We start from the raw sequence: 16,416 nt of genomic DNA on the forward strand, positions 1-16,416 counted from the left end.
TATGGGTTACAGTGAAGAAAAAAATCATTCATTCACTCACTTTCTCAGACATAACTTAGCAAAGAATAATTCTTGATGCTAAGAGTGCAACATGGTGGGAGAATGCCAATGTACTTTGAAGTTAAACTGAAAACTGTACAGAAATAAAATCAACCTTACTTTTTTCTTGACTAATTTGGCAAACAGAAGAACTAAAAAATAATTTCAAGTGCTAGAACTCTGCCTGGCAGTACAATAATTTACTTTATTTGACAAAGAAATAGTTTATCCTTTTCTAAAGTCTGAACTTGTAACTTTAAAACCCCTAATTTAAGTTGCTTACTTCTTCAGCTCAATGTTCTAAATTATTTTTCTTTTTTTTTTCCTTCTTAGAGTAAGAAATCCAAGAAATGCACATGAATTTTACTTAGATGATTCATGGAAACACACTGCTGACATTTCCATATTTTCATATAATAGGGAGTGAAGAAGATGTCAGTCATACTTTTACAGATTTCTTTCACTAAGCAAATGCTGTAATGGTGTACCAAAAGAATTACTTGTCAAAGGCTAGTCCAGAAGTACATACATCTACTGCTTAGAAGAAAGCAATCATTGTATAAGTTTTTCATAATATATTTATCTGTAAAAGAGCTATTAAACCTGCTTGTTGGGATAACCTTCTGGAAAGCTGCCCTCATGTTAAAGGCCTAACTGGGCACAGTGGTTATAGCTAAATTTGGATTTCTGTACTTACAGCAAGTATCCAGCAGTAACAGTCCATGCTCGTACAAGACCCTTCAACCACTGTCTTGTATGTCCTTGCTCTAGCAAAGCTGGAAGCACCACCTGAAGTAAAAGCAGCTCTAGGGAAAGTTCACTTACTGGAGCATCACTGGAAACAATGGGAAGAGCATAACATAAAACATAAGGAACATTCTAATAGAAATCTTTTACACTGAATCCTATCAATGCCACCACAATACAAAAATACACTGGATGCCAAAAAGGAAAATCGTTCATTTTTTGTTACGGTTTTTCCCTATATACTACCCTGAACAGAGAGGTTAGCCACTTTGGCATATAATAAATTTAGGAAAAAACCATTGAGAAAGATTTTATCTAAGAATACAGTATGTGTCTCTATTTGCATCTATCATTACTGTTTGAATTATTATTCAGAAATAGGAAAAAACTGCTATCATTAAAAAAATGCAGTTACAGATATTCTTTTACTCCTGAAGCAATGACAATCAGGAATGAGTGTGTTAAAAAAGCAAACGCAAAAGGAACTTCACTATCAGAAAGTTGAACTGGGAAGTGTTTTGAGGGCATAAAGCCCCGAACAGTTATCTTTATGGAAGGAATACAAATTGCTTCTTTTTTCAAGTAGCTTTTAATTTGTCACATTGTATGATGTAGCCATGTCCTTTACCCTTTACTTCTCCTAGAACAATGAAGATTAGATTAATGGAGGACAAAATAACATAACAAAAAGTGTCACTTTAATGCTCAGGGAGAGCAAATACTTTTTCCAGTTATACAAACATTAAAAAAAACCCCATCTTTTTAAAAATAAATGCTCACCTGTAGAGCATAACATTATATGGAAGAAAGTTAGGCAGGAGATACTTAATAATGCGTATAGGAAGCCAGAGCATGAGTAGTACAATTGATCCAAAGACAATCTGCAATTATAAAGTAAACAAGTTAGTCCAAAAAGTAGAAACTACCAAACCATGTTTCCCACCCATCTCTGACATGTTCCCTGGGGTGGTGGGCAGCCTTGGGCTAACAGCTGAATACCTTCCCAGCTGCTTGCTTATTCCCCTCTCCAGCTGAAAGGGAAGGCAAAACAGAAGGCAGGCAAGGCTGAGATAATGGCAATTTAAAAGGGAAAGCACCAAGTAAGCAATCAAACAGTAAGAATTCACTCTCTACTTCCCATCAGCAGACAGACAATCAGCAATTTCTTGGGAAGTCAGGAAGGCAAACACCATAACCATGAACATCCCCTCCCAACCTCCTTTCTCACAGCTTTTACTGCTGATCATGATGTCATATCCCTTTGGTCAGTTTGCGTCAGCTGTTCCAGGAATACCCTCCTTCCAGCCTACAGCTTATTCACTGGAGGTGAGGGAGCAGGGCAGAGCGGCAAAGAAAATGCCTGGATGCTGAGCAAGCACTGTCCAGCCATAGCCAACAGGGCTGTGTTTAGCAACACTGTTTCAGCTGCCATTCAAGGTGCAGAAGGGCATTTGAAGACACTATGAAGAAAATAAAATCCATCCCAGGCAGACCAGTTGACTACGATGCCCTTGCCAAATAGGACTGCAGGTGAGTAAGCACCAGAATAACCCTGCTGACAGCTAGAGCAACACCAGAGTTCTTTCTTCCTCCATCCCCAACACCAGGATTGCTTATTTTGTATTCCTCTCTTTTCTAAGTGGCTGACTTCTTAAGCAACTTGCTGAAGCGTCAAAAGACCTTTCAGTTCCAATTTTTTCACATTTCAAATTGACTGCAAGACCAAAATTCAGTAGGGGACATCAAGTGCCTGAAGACAATGCACTTTTATGATTTCTGTTTCCTTAAGGAACAGATGAGGAAAAATTAAGTACATTTTAAGCACATTCTTACATTTCATATAAATGAAATAGAGACTAAAGATGTGGAAAAAAATTGTGTTTAGGTTAAAAAAAAATCCCATTCTTCCTGAAAAATAATAGTTTATGTCATACACAAGACATTTCTTTAAAATACAGAACGATAAACAGAGCTTGAAAGGTGTGATTTATTCTTTGAAATGGTAAATGATTACCATTGTGGATCCCATATTCTAGCATGTGGCTAGTGAAAAATTCTGAATTAATTAGCTGAGCAAGTCAAAAGGTGAAGTTCAAGTAACTGCCTGTCCAACACTTACGTGTGACAACATAAGTGAGACCATGAGCAACCAGTAGATCTTGGCTTGTATTTGGGCCACCTGATGTACCATGAAATTTCAGGCAGCTGAAGAATTACCATTATCTAAGGATAGAATGCTCAGAAAGGTGGAAAGGTCAACTCCACTCAGATATTGAAGGGCTCTCTAACAAACCAGGATCTCTCTGAGCTTTCACTGCTTAAAGCACCTCAGGTGTAACAACACAGCACATCAAACAATGTTTCTGGTGTGTCAGCTTACACAGTTCATGTAACATTTATGTCAAAGCCAGTCTGCGACCCTGCCTTCACTGCATGCTCAGCACTGCTCAGCAAACCTCAGACAAACAACTGAAGGGAAAAAACTCTCAATGTTTTCACCATCTTACAGTGATAATCTGGAAACAGCCACCACTGGCTACCGCAGTAGAATCCAGTCCAAAATCTATCTAGAAAATTACTCTCCCCTGCTGCACTACTTTGGCTGAACTGGACACACAATGTTTACTGCAGTAACTGAGGGCATCATGAAAGTTAAGCGATTTACAATATCCATTATAAAAAACACTTGTTTTCTGAATATACAAACAACTGGGACTTAGCATAAGATACTTGGTTTAGAAGAGAGCTCTGAAGTCCAACCAACTCTCCCCACACCCCTGCTCTGAGCATACCCAGATACATCAGGTTGTTCAGAACCTTATCTAGTTGAGCTTGAATATTGAAAGATGCAGATTCTGTTTGCAACCTGTTCCAATACCAGTTCACTTCCATGGTAATAATGTTCTTCATTAAATACACAATACATATGAAGCTTTATTTCCAAATAAAGAAATCTTTTTGATAAGTCCTTACCACTGATAAGATAAACCTCCTGAGATGTCTATAGATGGGCAAGTGAATCATTTCCTGCACAGGATTGAAGTCTGGATCATTCAAATTCCTGAGAAACCATAAGACACCAGGTCTCAATACCTGAAGTAGGAAATAGAAAACAACATATGAGGACAATATAATCTTTGTATTTATTTTTCATTTTGAACAACACTGCTGTAGAAAATAAGCTTTACCATAATAGGGATATTGGTTGAACAAGATTCACCAAAATTGCACAGAAATAGAACAAAGAAAGTATTATTACAAGGAACTAGAGAACCAATAACCAAATAAGAGCTTAATTTTCAAGTACTGATTTATCTTAAACAACTAAAACATATTTGGATTCATTTGAAGGCAATGCTCATATTAAACAGCTAAACAAAAATCTTTAAGTAAAATGTACTCAAAATCATGATTTTTTCACTGCAGTAAGTACCAGCATGGCCCTTTTTACAGAAAACTGAATCCAATATACACACAAAAAATGGTAGCAGCAACACCCACACACGAAAGATTTAGAAGTTCTGTATGTAAGCCTCCAACTGTGTTACATACCAATCTTATTCTAGAGACTCACCTCTCTTAGCAAAAGGATGAAGGATGCAAAATAGAAGACGTAAACCATTCCAACCAACCAATGCAGAAACATTGTGGTGCCTGGGGCAGACTGAAAGCTCAATTCTCTGTCTTTCAGAGTGGCATCAAACATCTCCTAGAAGAAGGTGAAGAGTAAACAAATTTGAATAAAGTTTGGCAAACATCCACACATACTCATTTTGTTTACCCTAGTTAAATATATATACTAAGCATAATTTAAATGTTTGCTTTAACACATAAATACACCATTTATAGAAAAAAGGGATTATTTATGATAAGAACAGCAAATAAAGATCAATATCTGATCAATTTATTTCTTCTGACAGAAAGAAGAAATATGTCAACTCAATCACTAACAGACTCTAGATAAGTTATAAATCAATTCAAACAAAGTGACACTATGATGGAAGCAAGTAATCCCTAAGTAAAATTCTATTTCTACCAAGGCTGGAAGAAACTAATTTTGTCTCTTTCAAATTTATCACTCAGTATTTTTCAGGACAGAAAAACTATCCTCAATTCCAAACAAGTGCAGCAAAGATCTTTTTCAAAACAGTAAGAGACTGGACAACTTAAAATACGAAGTCATTACTATTCCACATAAGATGGCTGCATGAAGAGGTTTATTCAGAGCACAAGTTTGCCTATAAGTAAGCTCATTATCAGAGTGGTCTTGTAACAGCACTAAAAAGGATTAGGATCTTGTGATTTTAGTAATAGCATATTAATTTGTATTTAGTAACATAAAAAACTCCAAAATTAACATTAGGCAGTACCTAAAAAACCCTAGAAATCTCCCTCTGGAAATCTGTTGATGAAAACAGAAGAGTGCTGTCAAATCAAGCTCATATTAACAGCTCTCTTCTCATCAGAACTTTTTTTTTTTGCTTCAAATATAAACAGCTACAAAAGATTTTATCATTATTTGTTTCTGTTCTTACCAAGGAGCATATATCCAACCACCAGCCACAGATGAGAGGAAACACACCAATTTCAACCACCACTAACAAGGAAACCTTTAGGAAAAGACAGAAAATAACATCTCACTTATTTAACAAAAATTGCTAAGAAAACAATAATGTCAGTTTAAATTGAGAGGGTTTTTTTTCCGCACACAAAAAATTAGGATTACCTTGACAACAATATAGCAAACTCCTAGTAAACGACGTGATCGCTGAAACTTAACAAGAGCTGCCAAACCCTGAAGAGCTTTGTCAAGTAAATAACACTGGAAAACATTTTGTAACAGTCTAATATCAAACACTATATTATGCTGCTTTTAGCAACAGGAAATTTTATAAAAGAGAAAAATTAAATAGTAAGTATGTGTACTATCAGGGTTCTATTTCCAAAACTGGCTGTGACTCCAGTAGTCATGATCTGGTGTGCTGAGTAACATCCCCAAACATGCATCTAAAGTAAATAAATATTAATTAATAACAGGACCCTTAAATTAAACAACCAGCAGTTTTCTCGAGAAATAAATAGTTGTCTCTGAAAACATCTGCCACAAATAAGTAAGTTTAAAAACCGAAGACCTACTTTAAATAGTAGCTTTCCCTTCACTGCTGTCTAAACCAAATTCTCACCTTTTCCAAGAAAAGCTAGATGCACTTGCACTTTGGGAGCTTGTTTTGGGTTTTTTTTTCAGGAGGAAAAAAACCTACATGCTAATCTACTAATGTTTTCACATGCACTGCACATCAGTATACTGATGTGGAAAATCAATGTTAACTTCATTTACTTTTGCACAAAAAACTGGTAACAAGTGTATATTCTTTCAAATTGAAGCTGATGTAAAAAACCATGCAGCTTGAATGCAGCTTTCTTACTTGTGGCCAAATAAATCTTTCCAGCTTCCAGTACTTTATTTTCTACAACTGAAAGAAAGTAGTTTTCTCTGAGAAAGTAATAATGAGAAGGAAATTCTTGCTGCAAACTCTCAGTAGTTCAGAGACATAACAAAGAAACTAAAATAATTCTTATTCAAAAATCTGGCAGGATCAAAAATATTTGAATAAATTTCCCATGATACCTCCTTTTATAATCTCTCTGCTGCAACTACAGTTCCCAGCAGAAGCCTACAGATAGTGAGGAAAAAATTATTCTACACTCTTCTCCTCAGACAGACCTTCAAGCAAGCATAAAAGCCCTTGATTGTGTTGTTGAGCATGTGACAGTATTTGAAAGCAGGCAGTCACACTGACAACTTCTAAATCTCCAAGAGAACAGATCTTTCCTTCCAATTTCACCAAAAGAGCAGAGAAAAATGGTGAGTTAAGTGCACCTGCATCATGTCTGCACCTCAACAAAGCATAGCCAGAAAAAATTATTGACACATAAATCTGAACCAGGTAACTACTGACAAAAGGATACATGACAAACAATTAGAGTCACTGCTAGAAGAACATATCCCACTATAGTTGTAATCAGGCCTTCAAAGTGAGACGCCTGGACCTGGAGCAAAGAGGAAAAAAGGTGAAAGTTTATCACTCTCTTAGAAGATTACATCTCCTTTTTATGCAACTAAGATCAATTCCAAATTTCAACTCTTCAAGAAGAATGCCAAGTTTCTCTAGTTTTTAAATATTTCAATAATCTACTATTTTTGTATCTTCATCAAGAACAGATAATGTTTACATTTACATTACAACTACTTTCTTTGAACTCAAAACCACCTCAATATATGAAAGAAAAAGTGCCACCTTACACTGTTTCATTCATCCCCTGGTTTCCCCATCTCAGTATCATCCATTTTCAAACTTTGTAAACAAGTTTAAAATGTACACAAGGAACAAGAGGCTGTTAAAAAAATCTGAAGACACACACAGTTTTTACAAACAGTAAAAGCTTCACTTGAGATGTAAATAATGGAGGAAGTGGAAAAGAGTGGCACAATATTTTTAATCATATACTCAAAAAGGTTGAAGGACTAGCAAGAAGACATACTTGAAGTTACTTTTGCAACCACAAATAGAAGTGGAAAGATGCTACAAAAATATTGTGATTGAATAAACAGTGGTAGTTTATTTTTCATTTTGAAATTATAAAACAGTACTCACATATTCCTCAAAGCCCAGGCCAACAATGGAGAAGTGACCAATGTGGTATGGACAAAATGCTGTATAATGTAAGCAGAAAAGAGAAAAAAAGGCCATGAAAACTGGTAATGGAGCCTTATTTGCAGGATGAATACTATAACATGGTATTATTCTGCTTCTTGTAAATTTCACGAAAATAATACAAAAAATTAATTTCTGTGCAAATATTTGCAAGTGTTAGATTTCTATAATTTTATAAACACTGAAAATCAGATCAGAATTTGCACTTAAGGACTAAAACAATATAAAACTACACAGAATAAAAGGAAGTCTTTTCCTTCTTATTCCATCTTGCACTTTGTAAATTAATTCCAGAGTTATGTACTAGGTTGGCATCTGTCTCAGACTCCTGTAGGAACCTGTACTGTATATTCATTCTTTCCCATGCACTAAAAGACTTCATTAGCCATTTTACAGCCTGGTGAGATGGGACTTGCTTTAGCAAGGCTTCAGTTCTAGTGCTTTAATTCTTAAGAATACTTAATATATTGTGAAAAATGCAAGCCCTGCAGAAATTTGCAGAGGGAAGAGGAGGGGGAGAAAGATGATACCCAGTGAAGAGATGAGGAGCAAATAAGAAGTCTTTTACTTTGAACTAATGTACTGAAAACTATTCATTATTCCTGAGAACTCACTCCTGACCATTCTGAGGTTTCAGGGGAAATGCATTAGAAAACCTTCCCCATTTTTAGAAACCTGCATATTTGCAACAAAATTAATTTTTTAGTTACTTTATCTCACTCTGTTGTCTTCCAACCAAGTTATGAAGGACTATAGAATTCAAATATTTTTTTTATAGGAGCGGAGTGCATCAGTATAAAGAGAAGGGGCTGCAAAAGTGGCAAGCTTTTGTTTTCACCTATATTCTCTTCACTACATCATGGTAGCCCACCCTGGGAACCACTACAGACTAAACATTCCCTCAAATGAAAACTGTGATGATTTTCTTTTTCCTCATTTCTGTATGACCAATATGAAAAAAATTCCAACTTCAATACCAAGAAGCAAACAAAAACATCAACAAAAAAACTACAGGAAAAGATTTAGCAGGATTTGTATTACCCTCATCAATGATAAGAAAAGTTTTAATTTATGTCTCTTTTAGGAAAATCAGCAGTTATTGGGAAAAGCAAACATGTAAAAGATAAAGGAAGGAATTGAACTCTCCCTGCCCAGTAAGAACAAGAGAAAGAAAGGTGAGATGAAAAAGATCACACTCCCAACTCCTACAGATATCAGACTAATAACTTAAAAGTTGCATTTTTGACATTTTATGAGAATATAGTGCACAGTTTGTCATGTTTTTAAAATAACATTATTTAAAACATTTTCTAATGGATTCCTAACAAAAAAGCACAAAGGATACTCCTCTGTGAGTACCAGACTGAGCGATAGAAAATATTAATTAAGTTGAAATGAATTAATTTGTCCAAGGAGAATTTCTGGACCATTGTAATTAAGATTCCAAATGCTTTCCTTCTGTTTTATCAAGTACCTCCTGTGATATCTGAACTCACAAGTACTATAATTACAAATTACTAGAGATTTGGCAGTTGCAAATTAAGCAGTATTACTTAATGGGAAAGATACTAAAAATAGGCTTGAGAGGCACATGTTAAATTCCCAGACCTCATGCTTACTTAGGAAAGTCATTCTCTTTTCTATTTGGGAGTTCCCCCTTGGCAAAGCAGCTACTGAAAATGTTTCTATACAACAGCCTCATTAAACATTCTTATTACTTCCTTATTATTGAATTTTCATCTATGGTTTAGAAATTCCATGGTTATTATCTACTTAGTAAAAAAGCCTACATATTATAGCAGCTAAAAAAATCCAATTAACTTCTGATAACTACGCATTAAAATAGAATAATTATCAGAAAGAAATAATTCAAGTATTTCCCATCTCTGATTTTAGAACAGCTACACTTTCTTGTGAGTTAAACATACAATGTACTTATGTTTATTTTCTTTTGATTTGCTGTTCTGTTTCAGTATCTAGATGTTCAAATCACTGGTTCAGTGTTGTGAGCTTTACTTTGTCTGTAAAAACTTATCTACAGTACAACTTCAGCTTTTCAATCTCAAACCCTTCTGCCAGGAAAGACCACTGAAAAAACACCAAAGCAACATAAAAATTTCTTTTATAAACTGGTCATTCAGAGGAAGTGAAACTTTGTGGTATTTTTGTCTGGTATTTTTTGAAGTGTATAACATGCTTTATTTGTCACTGAAATGCTACATTCTTGCCTACCTCCCTCCCTTTCAGTCTGAGCTCCAAGAATGGATTCTTGGAAAAATTTGTATAACTAGCTAATAAGAACTATGAAGAGAAAAATTATCTTAGCTACTCCTCAAAGTACTGCATTTCCTTGCAAATTAAATTCCCTGAGATTCCTCCTTTAATTTAACAATATTAGAAATAAATATTTTCTGTGCTTTAGTTGACATGGTTAAGGTTCTACTAGGTTTCCTATTTTAAATCTATTCACTTAAAGAAATTAAAATGACAAAACTAGAAAATAATAAATATTTGTTTTCATATTGCCAGTTCATTTTTGGTTCTGTTTTTAGAGTCACATCTTCATTTTTCTAGAACAGCCTTAAAATAGACCTGCACTACCAATTCACAAAGAAGGATAATTTTAAAACCTAAGAGCAAACAATACTTACCAAAGACAAGTATGAACAGGGTATTTAAAGACACCACCCAAAAGACATGTTCCTGTAAGGAGTACAGGGGAAAGAGGAAGGAAGATGATAAGAAAACAGTACATAAATGTCAGTTTTCTAAATAAGTGACTTGACTTTGTATCTCAACTTCTTATTTCAACAGCCTATTATCACCAGAACTTGCACATCTCATGTTAGAGCCAGGAAGTTTGTGCTCTAACATGCAGCTCAGTCACATCCATGAACATTTATCTAGATAAGTGCACTTACTCTTGCTTACATTTTGTAAAAGTAGGCTTTTATTTTAAAGTCTATACAAATAGTTCCATCTTTAAAAAGAATTACATGAAATGTGTGTGGATACTTTTTTTATAAATGAGAAATGTTCATCTGAACTTTTAACAATTAGTTTTTGCCACAACGCATTAACAAAACTGACAGCTCTGACTCTAGAAATGACAGCACATCTCCAGTTTTTAATATTACTTTTAGCTAAGATGTGACCTCAGCCACAAGTACACTGGATTTTTACTATTTTTGATATTAATATTTAAGGTAAATGACTAATAACATTAGTCATTAGTTATTAGCATCACATTTAAGTAAGAGACATTAATGACCTCTGAGGTATTTTTCAAACTGAATGATTCTAAGAGAGAGTATTTTGAAAACAGAGTCAACTGAAGAGCTTAGATTTTAAAATCTAGTCTACACTAGATGTAGTGGTGTTATGGTGGTACTAGGACAAAAAATATATTTGAATGAGAACTGTATTTTAATTATAATAAAGATCAAAACATAAGGTTAGAACACATATGTATTTTCAGTGTGTGCTTTTTAAAAGCTCTAGTTTTTATTTTTAGTGGAGTAAGTGATCCAAAAGTTTCTATGTCTTTTAAGAAATTCACTTTTATGCCACACACACACCACTAATTTGTGAAACTCCTAAAATCCCAGTTTGCTTGAACATGACATCATTAAAAATGTCTTTTAAGAAATATATATATGACATGAAAATAAGGACTTTAAATACAATTAAGTATATTAAAAAATACAGATACTTAAAAGAATCCTTCTGTAGAAATTCTTTAAAAGCAAGATTGCACTTACTAAGAAAACCAGAGATCCATCAAGTCCAAGCATCTGTGAAGATAAGAAAGTTATTTTTACTTATCAGAAAAAGTAACCTGAATCTAAAATAAGCCTCTTTCACATTGACCTTTATTGTCCAATGCAGTCAAGAGTTTTTTTATGGCTCAACCAACAGTATTGGCACATAAATTCTTACTGATAAAGAGAGAAACTAAGTTCTCATTCAACACAGTAAACTCAGGTGCTCAAAGACAGTGATATACATGTGGAATATCTGAATACACATGTATCTATATGCATCACACCAAACACAGAATCAATTAATTTATAAGCTCTTTCTCTCTATGACTTTGAAGGCTTTGACAAAGATTTTGTATTTACAAAATATTGTAGTGATTGAATGGCTATTCAAGTACATGTTTAATCAACTTAATATTTAAATACAAGAGCAAATTTTTGTTTCATCCTACTTGTAAAGTATCAGTTTACGCTGCACTGAGAAAAGTTAGTATTTTACCCTCGATGTGTAAGCAACCCCTAACAGGGTAATTTGCTACACTGTATGCTATTAATTTTGAACAGAATTGTTTTAAAGCTAGGGAAGATGGGAAGCAAATTCTTCATCACTCAGCACAGCTGTTATACGAAGCATCTACAGAGCAGTCATAAATAAAGCATCCATCACAAAAAAAAAAAAATCTCCTTTCCCTTCACTTTGAGTGTATCTTACTATGTGTATCTTACTATTTCAATCGAGACACTCCTAATCCACAATTACCGCTGTGAAGTTCCATGTTCAAGGCTCTTTTGTACAAGGACTTTGCACTAAGTTCCAAGATACAAAAGTTGCACATATTTTACAAATCAAACTAAGATGCAAAAATGTTTGAAAATTCAGAAAGCTTGCATGGTATTTTTATATTATAATAGAAGAGCTACCTGCATTTCAATACTAAAATTCAACTACACATCTATTGCCTATGTCAGCACATAACATTGGAAGTGATTATGAGAGTATGCTGAAATTGACTTCGATGTTCATGGAAAAGCAACAAAATTTCATCAGTTAGGAATATATCAGCACTTTCTAGCAAATAAATTGGGTTCAAAAATACAGCACTTCCATCCTGAAATAACAGAATGGTTCAGGAACCTGAATTTATGTGCATCCTTTTTTATGAAATATCTTTCAAAAGACACTAAGAAGCTTTCAGTAGATACAAAACAAATATCAAGATGTGCCACTCATGATGAAAACTGTATTTTTGCTACCCTGCAATCAAGGCAACAACTATACCACAGCCTAGTAGTGATGCTGGTAAATCACATGAAGCTTCTGCACCTACCATCAGGCAGATTTTGCTGCATGTGGTGAGCTTAGAACTCAAGATGTTGGCTACCTCTAGACCAGCTACAAAAACCTAATTTTCAAGTCTCTACACTACTCCATGATTACAGTGTACATGCACGTCATGCTCCAGTTATGGAATTTGTGATCCATAAATAATACAGAAACATGTTACATTAAAATGCCCCATCATTTTAAGAGAAATACATTCCATTTCTCTTTTCTTTAGTCTAATGCTTTCATGAACACAAAAATTAAGCATTAAACTACATCTAATGCAACATCTCTGCACTCCTAATCTGGCCCAGCATCCTCAAAGCAAGATGCAAGTCAGTTCTATACCTCACCAAGTGGAAGACTTCAGAAAAGACTACTAAAACATGTTTTATGCTGCTACTATATACTTATAAGCTGCTACTATACTTAAAATTGAAAAAATGCTTTCTTTAATGGTTAAGAAGTAACATCATAACATTTTGTTTATAATGTAACAACTTATCTAGGTCACTAAAGGCTCTTACAAAAGATAGATTTCCAAATCTATCCCAGATGCATTTTAACACAGCATTACTACAAATAATTTCAAGTATGAGCCTGAATTATTAAATTCAAGAAAATCATTCTTACTCACTCGCTCCCAAGTAAGTTCTTCTGCTGCTCGATCCCATTCCAAAGCATTCCAGTTCATGTCATCTGAGGAGACAATGGCAATTTTTATAGCTGTTAGATCACTCAAAACAAGATGTAACCACTCCATGTTATGTTCTAAATGAACAAAAAGACTTTAGTGCATAATATCCATCTTGTAACTGCCGACAGCTTTTCAGCAAGCAGATGCTTCCAGCACTCAAAATGCATGAAAATTGCAGAGGCAAGATAAATAAGCTGAAGTGGGAACTTACACAGCTTCCTTCAATTACAACAGCTCGGTATTAAATGAATTTATATTTAATAAGAACTAGAACATTAATGTTTTGAGTCACCTGTTACCTTGTGCTCCATTGTTTGCATCTGCTGCATCTTCTACTACAGCATCCTCTTCATCTTCATTATCTTCCTCCTCTTCATCTACTTGTTCCTCTTGAATTTCAGGGTTCTCACCTACAACTACATTCTCAGCAGCTGGGTTAGCAGGTTGATCAAGCACAGCATTCTCAACACCTCCATTTACAGCAGCCTGAGCCTGTAGAAACAGGATTTATTGCTTGGTTAAACTGATAGAGCACTCTTCATGCTTTTATCCTGTATATATATGAAACCAAACAGTATTAAAAAAAGCCAATAATGTATTTTCTAGATAAGAATTACCCTTGGGACCACTAAACCTTTAAAAACAGGAACAGAAACATTCCGTTAACTTTACATAGTAGCTGAGGTAGCAAAGGGTCTCTAGAGATCATCTAGCCAATCTGACTAATCAAAGCAGGGTCAGCTATGGCAGGGTCAGTGCTGTTTCCACTTGGCTTTTGAGCCACCTTTTCCTGAGGTTGAAACTTTATGATGTCTCTAAGCAACCTGTTCCAGTAGGTGATCACAGTAGTAGAATATCAAAAAAAAAAACCAAACAAAAACAAAACCCACCTTTTTTTAAAAAATCTAAATGGAACTTGCTCCATTTTAACTTAAGTCTACTACCTATGGTCCTGTCACTCAATACCAGCAAGACAGCCTTGGCTCTGTCTTCTTCACAGCCCTCCATCAGGCATTCATACAGACTGGCAAGGTCCACCCTGAGCATTCCCATTTTCAAACTAAGTAATTCCAGTTCTCTTAGCATCTCATCATGTCAGATGTTCCAGTCCTTTAATCATTTCTGTTGGCTCTTCACTGCACTCATTCCAGTCTGTCCATGACTCTTTTGTACTGGGGAACCCTAAAACTGGATACAGCACTCCAGATGTGGTTTCACCAGCGCTTAATAGAGGGGAACTCCCTCATGGAAACTATCATTATATGAGAAAGATGATAGTTCAAGGCCAGCTCAAGTCAGTTACCAAGATGAGAATCTCTGTCTTTTAAAAACTGACATTTACTAAAATGAAAACAATATTCTGAATTATTTCTTCCCTATGCATTGATTGCTTATATGATGATTTGTTTACCCAAGAGGCCCCTGAAAGCACTGAAGGAGCACACATGTGTGCGTGGGGAGTGGGAGGAGGGCAGAGAAGTTCCAACTTCAGTGGTGTTAATAAAACTTCCATTTGCTTTGAGAACAGTGAATTGTTACCTCATGAACTACCAGCATACTTATGAAGACGAAATAAAAGCAAGCTGCATCTTCATTGACTATGCTTGAGAATTCAGCTTTATGTGCATAAAATTATCTTACAAAATGGTACAGATATGCAGCTAAGCATCTATGCAATGCTACACAATAAAACAATTTCAAAAACATAACAGTGGTGTCACCGAGTTTATACAGGAAAAAGTGCTCAACTTCTGCTAACAAATAAAGATGCCATGAAGAAAAAAAAATTCCTGTTATGTTATGATAAAGTATTTACTCCCAGAACCACATTTTTTAAATTAATTGTGAACTAATGAGCAGTAAGTTTTACCTCATTTTGTTGACCAACACCATTGAGTGGCTGCTGTTGATTTTGTTCCAACCACTGTGGTGCTCCTCCATGGACGATCTGTTCACGTAACCAAACAAGGCTGATAAATGCACACAGAGTGCATGTCACCACAAAACAGCCCTGCAAACAGTCAGCCAGTAAGTTCTCCCTATTAAAAAAAACCAAAAAAAACAAAACCTAATGAAAACAATATTTTGCTGGTAACACTACAGAGTAGCTCAGAAAAAACAATCTTCCAGAACAGCAAAGGAAACACAATAGTCACTAAGTAAATGGTTTGATATAGTAAGAGGTTTACTTAAATGGCTAAATGCATAATATCCAGTCCACCAGTCCATCCAGATAAAGCATTTTATCTGCTGAGCTACCTGAACCAGAAGAATGGAATGTAGGGTTTCCCCTTCAATTGCTCTACATTTCAGGTAGCATTTCACCTCAGATATTATCTCTATACCTTAAAAATCTTAATCAATCAGATCATACATAACTGTATAGCAGCAGCAAAGCAAAGTTCAGTCAGCCAACCAAAACTGGGGTTTCATGCAATGCAAGAGGTACTTAAATCATCTTAAGCAATTCTCATCCCTAATTTCAGGTTCCTCCTTGGAAAACTACAATATGTTCTTAAAAATAAGTAAGAAAGATGGCATCATAGTACTCTGCCATCCCCCAAAGAAGCATCAGTCTGGTCTCCCTTGAAGCTGCAAACTTGTGCCTTCACAGCACAATGAATACCATGGGGACATGAAGTCCAAAATGAAAAGAGGACACAAGAGGCTACTGTAATTGACTCTGCCAAAGAAATAAATGTCAAAACACAGTTTCACACACCATTAAAATCTGACAAATACTTGAGTCTCTTATTTTCTCCCTAGACTGTAATAGATATGAGGTGCTCTGGGTTCAGTTGTTACAGATTCTTCTCCGAAAAATAAAAATAGAATCTACACTAAAGAGATAATAGGAAATATACTGTTATTAGACTGAAACAAGCATCTCTCTCCAATAATGAAAATAAGTTAAATGCAACTTGACCTGATTTCTCAAATCAAATAGCCCATTTGAGATGATTGATTTAGATGAACCACAGAGAACATTCACTCCAAATCTGCTTGATGTGCAGCTGATTCTACTTAAACTCAGTTTCAGCTCCTCGTGTTCAAGATAAGGAGAAAGTAAGAGGCTTGAATTTAAGTAAGCTTGGAATTCTGTTGTTTGGTATTTATTGATTCTTCAGGCAA

The 16,416-nt window shown here is 35.1% G+C and overlaps 1 protein-coding gene across 1 annotated transcript in view; it reads right to left on the reverse strand.

Moving 5' to 3' along the window:
* Positions 1 to 16,416, reverse strand: part of MARCHF6 (membrane associated ring-CH-type finger 6) — a 44,708-nt gene that overhangs the window by 14,372 nt on the left and 13,920 nt on the right. Inside the window, exons 6-18 of the mRNA XM_066559855.1 lie at positions 15,155 to 15,323; positions 13,584 to 13,776; positions 13,225 to 13,286; positions 11,264 to 11,296; positions 10,154 to 10,205; positions 7,443 to 7,501; positions 6,757 to 6,837; positions 5,513 to 5,581; positions 5,322 to 5,396; positions 4,361 to 4,495; positions 3,760 to 3,879; positions 1,567 to 1,667; positions 737 to 874 (exon numbers count right to left, since the gene is read on the reverse strand). Coding sequence (XP_066415952.1) covers positions 737 to 874; positions 1,567 to 1,667; positions 3,760 to 3,879; positions 4,361 to 4,495; positions 5,322 to 5,396; positions 5,513 to 5,581; positions 6,757 to 6,837; positions 7,443 to 7,501; positions 10,154 to 10,205; positions 11,264 to 11,296; positions 13,225 to 13,286; positions 13,584 to 13,776; positions 15,155 to 15,323 — 1,287 coding nt within the window. The remainder of the gene's footprint in view (positions 1 to 736; positions 875 to 1,566; positions 1,668 to 3,759; positions 3,880 to 4,360; positions 4,496 to 5,321; positions 5,397 to 5,512; positions 5,582 to 6,756; positions 6,838 to 7,442; positions 7,502 to 10,153; positions 10,206 to 11,263; positions 11,297 to 13,224; positions 13,287 to 13,583; positions 13,777 to 15,154; positions 15,324 to 16,416) is intronic.

The sequence above is a fragment of the Molothrus aeneus genome, chromosome 1 (genome assembly GCF_037042795.1).
Source record: "Molothrus aeneus isolate 106 chromosome 1, BPBGC_Maene_1.0, whole genome shotgun sequence".
Taxonomy (NCBI): Eukaryota; Metazoa; Chordata; class Aves; order Passeriformes; family Icteridae; genus Molothrus; species Molothrus aeneus.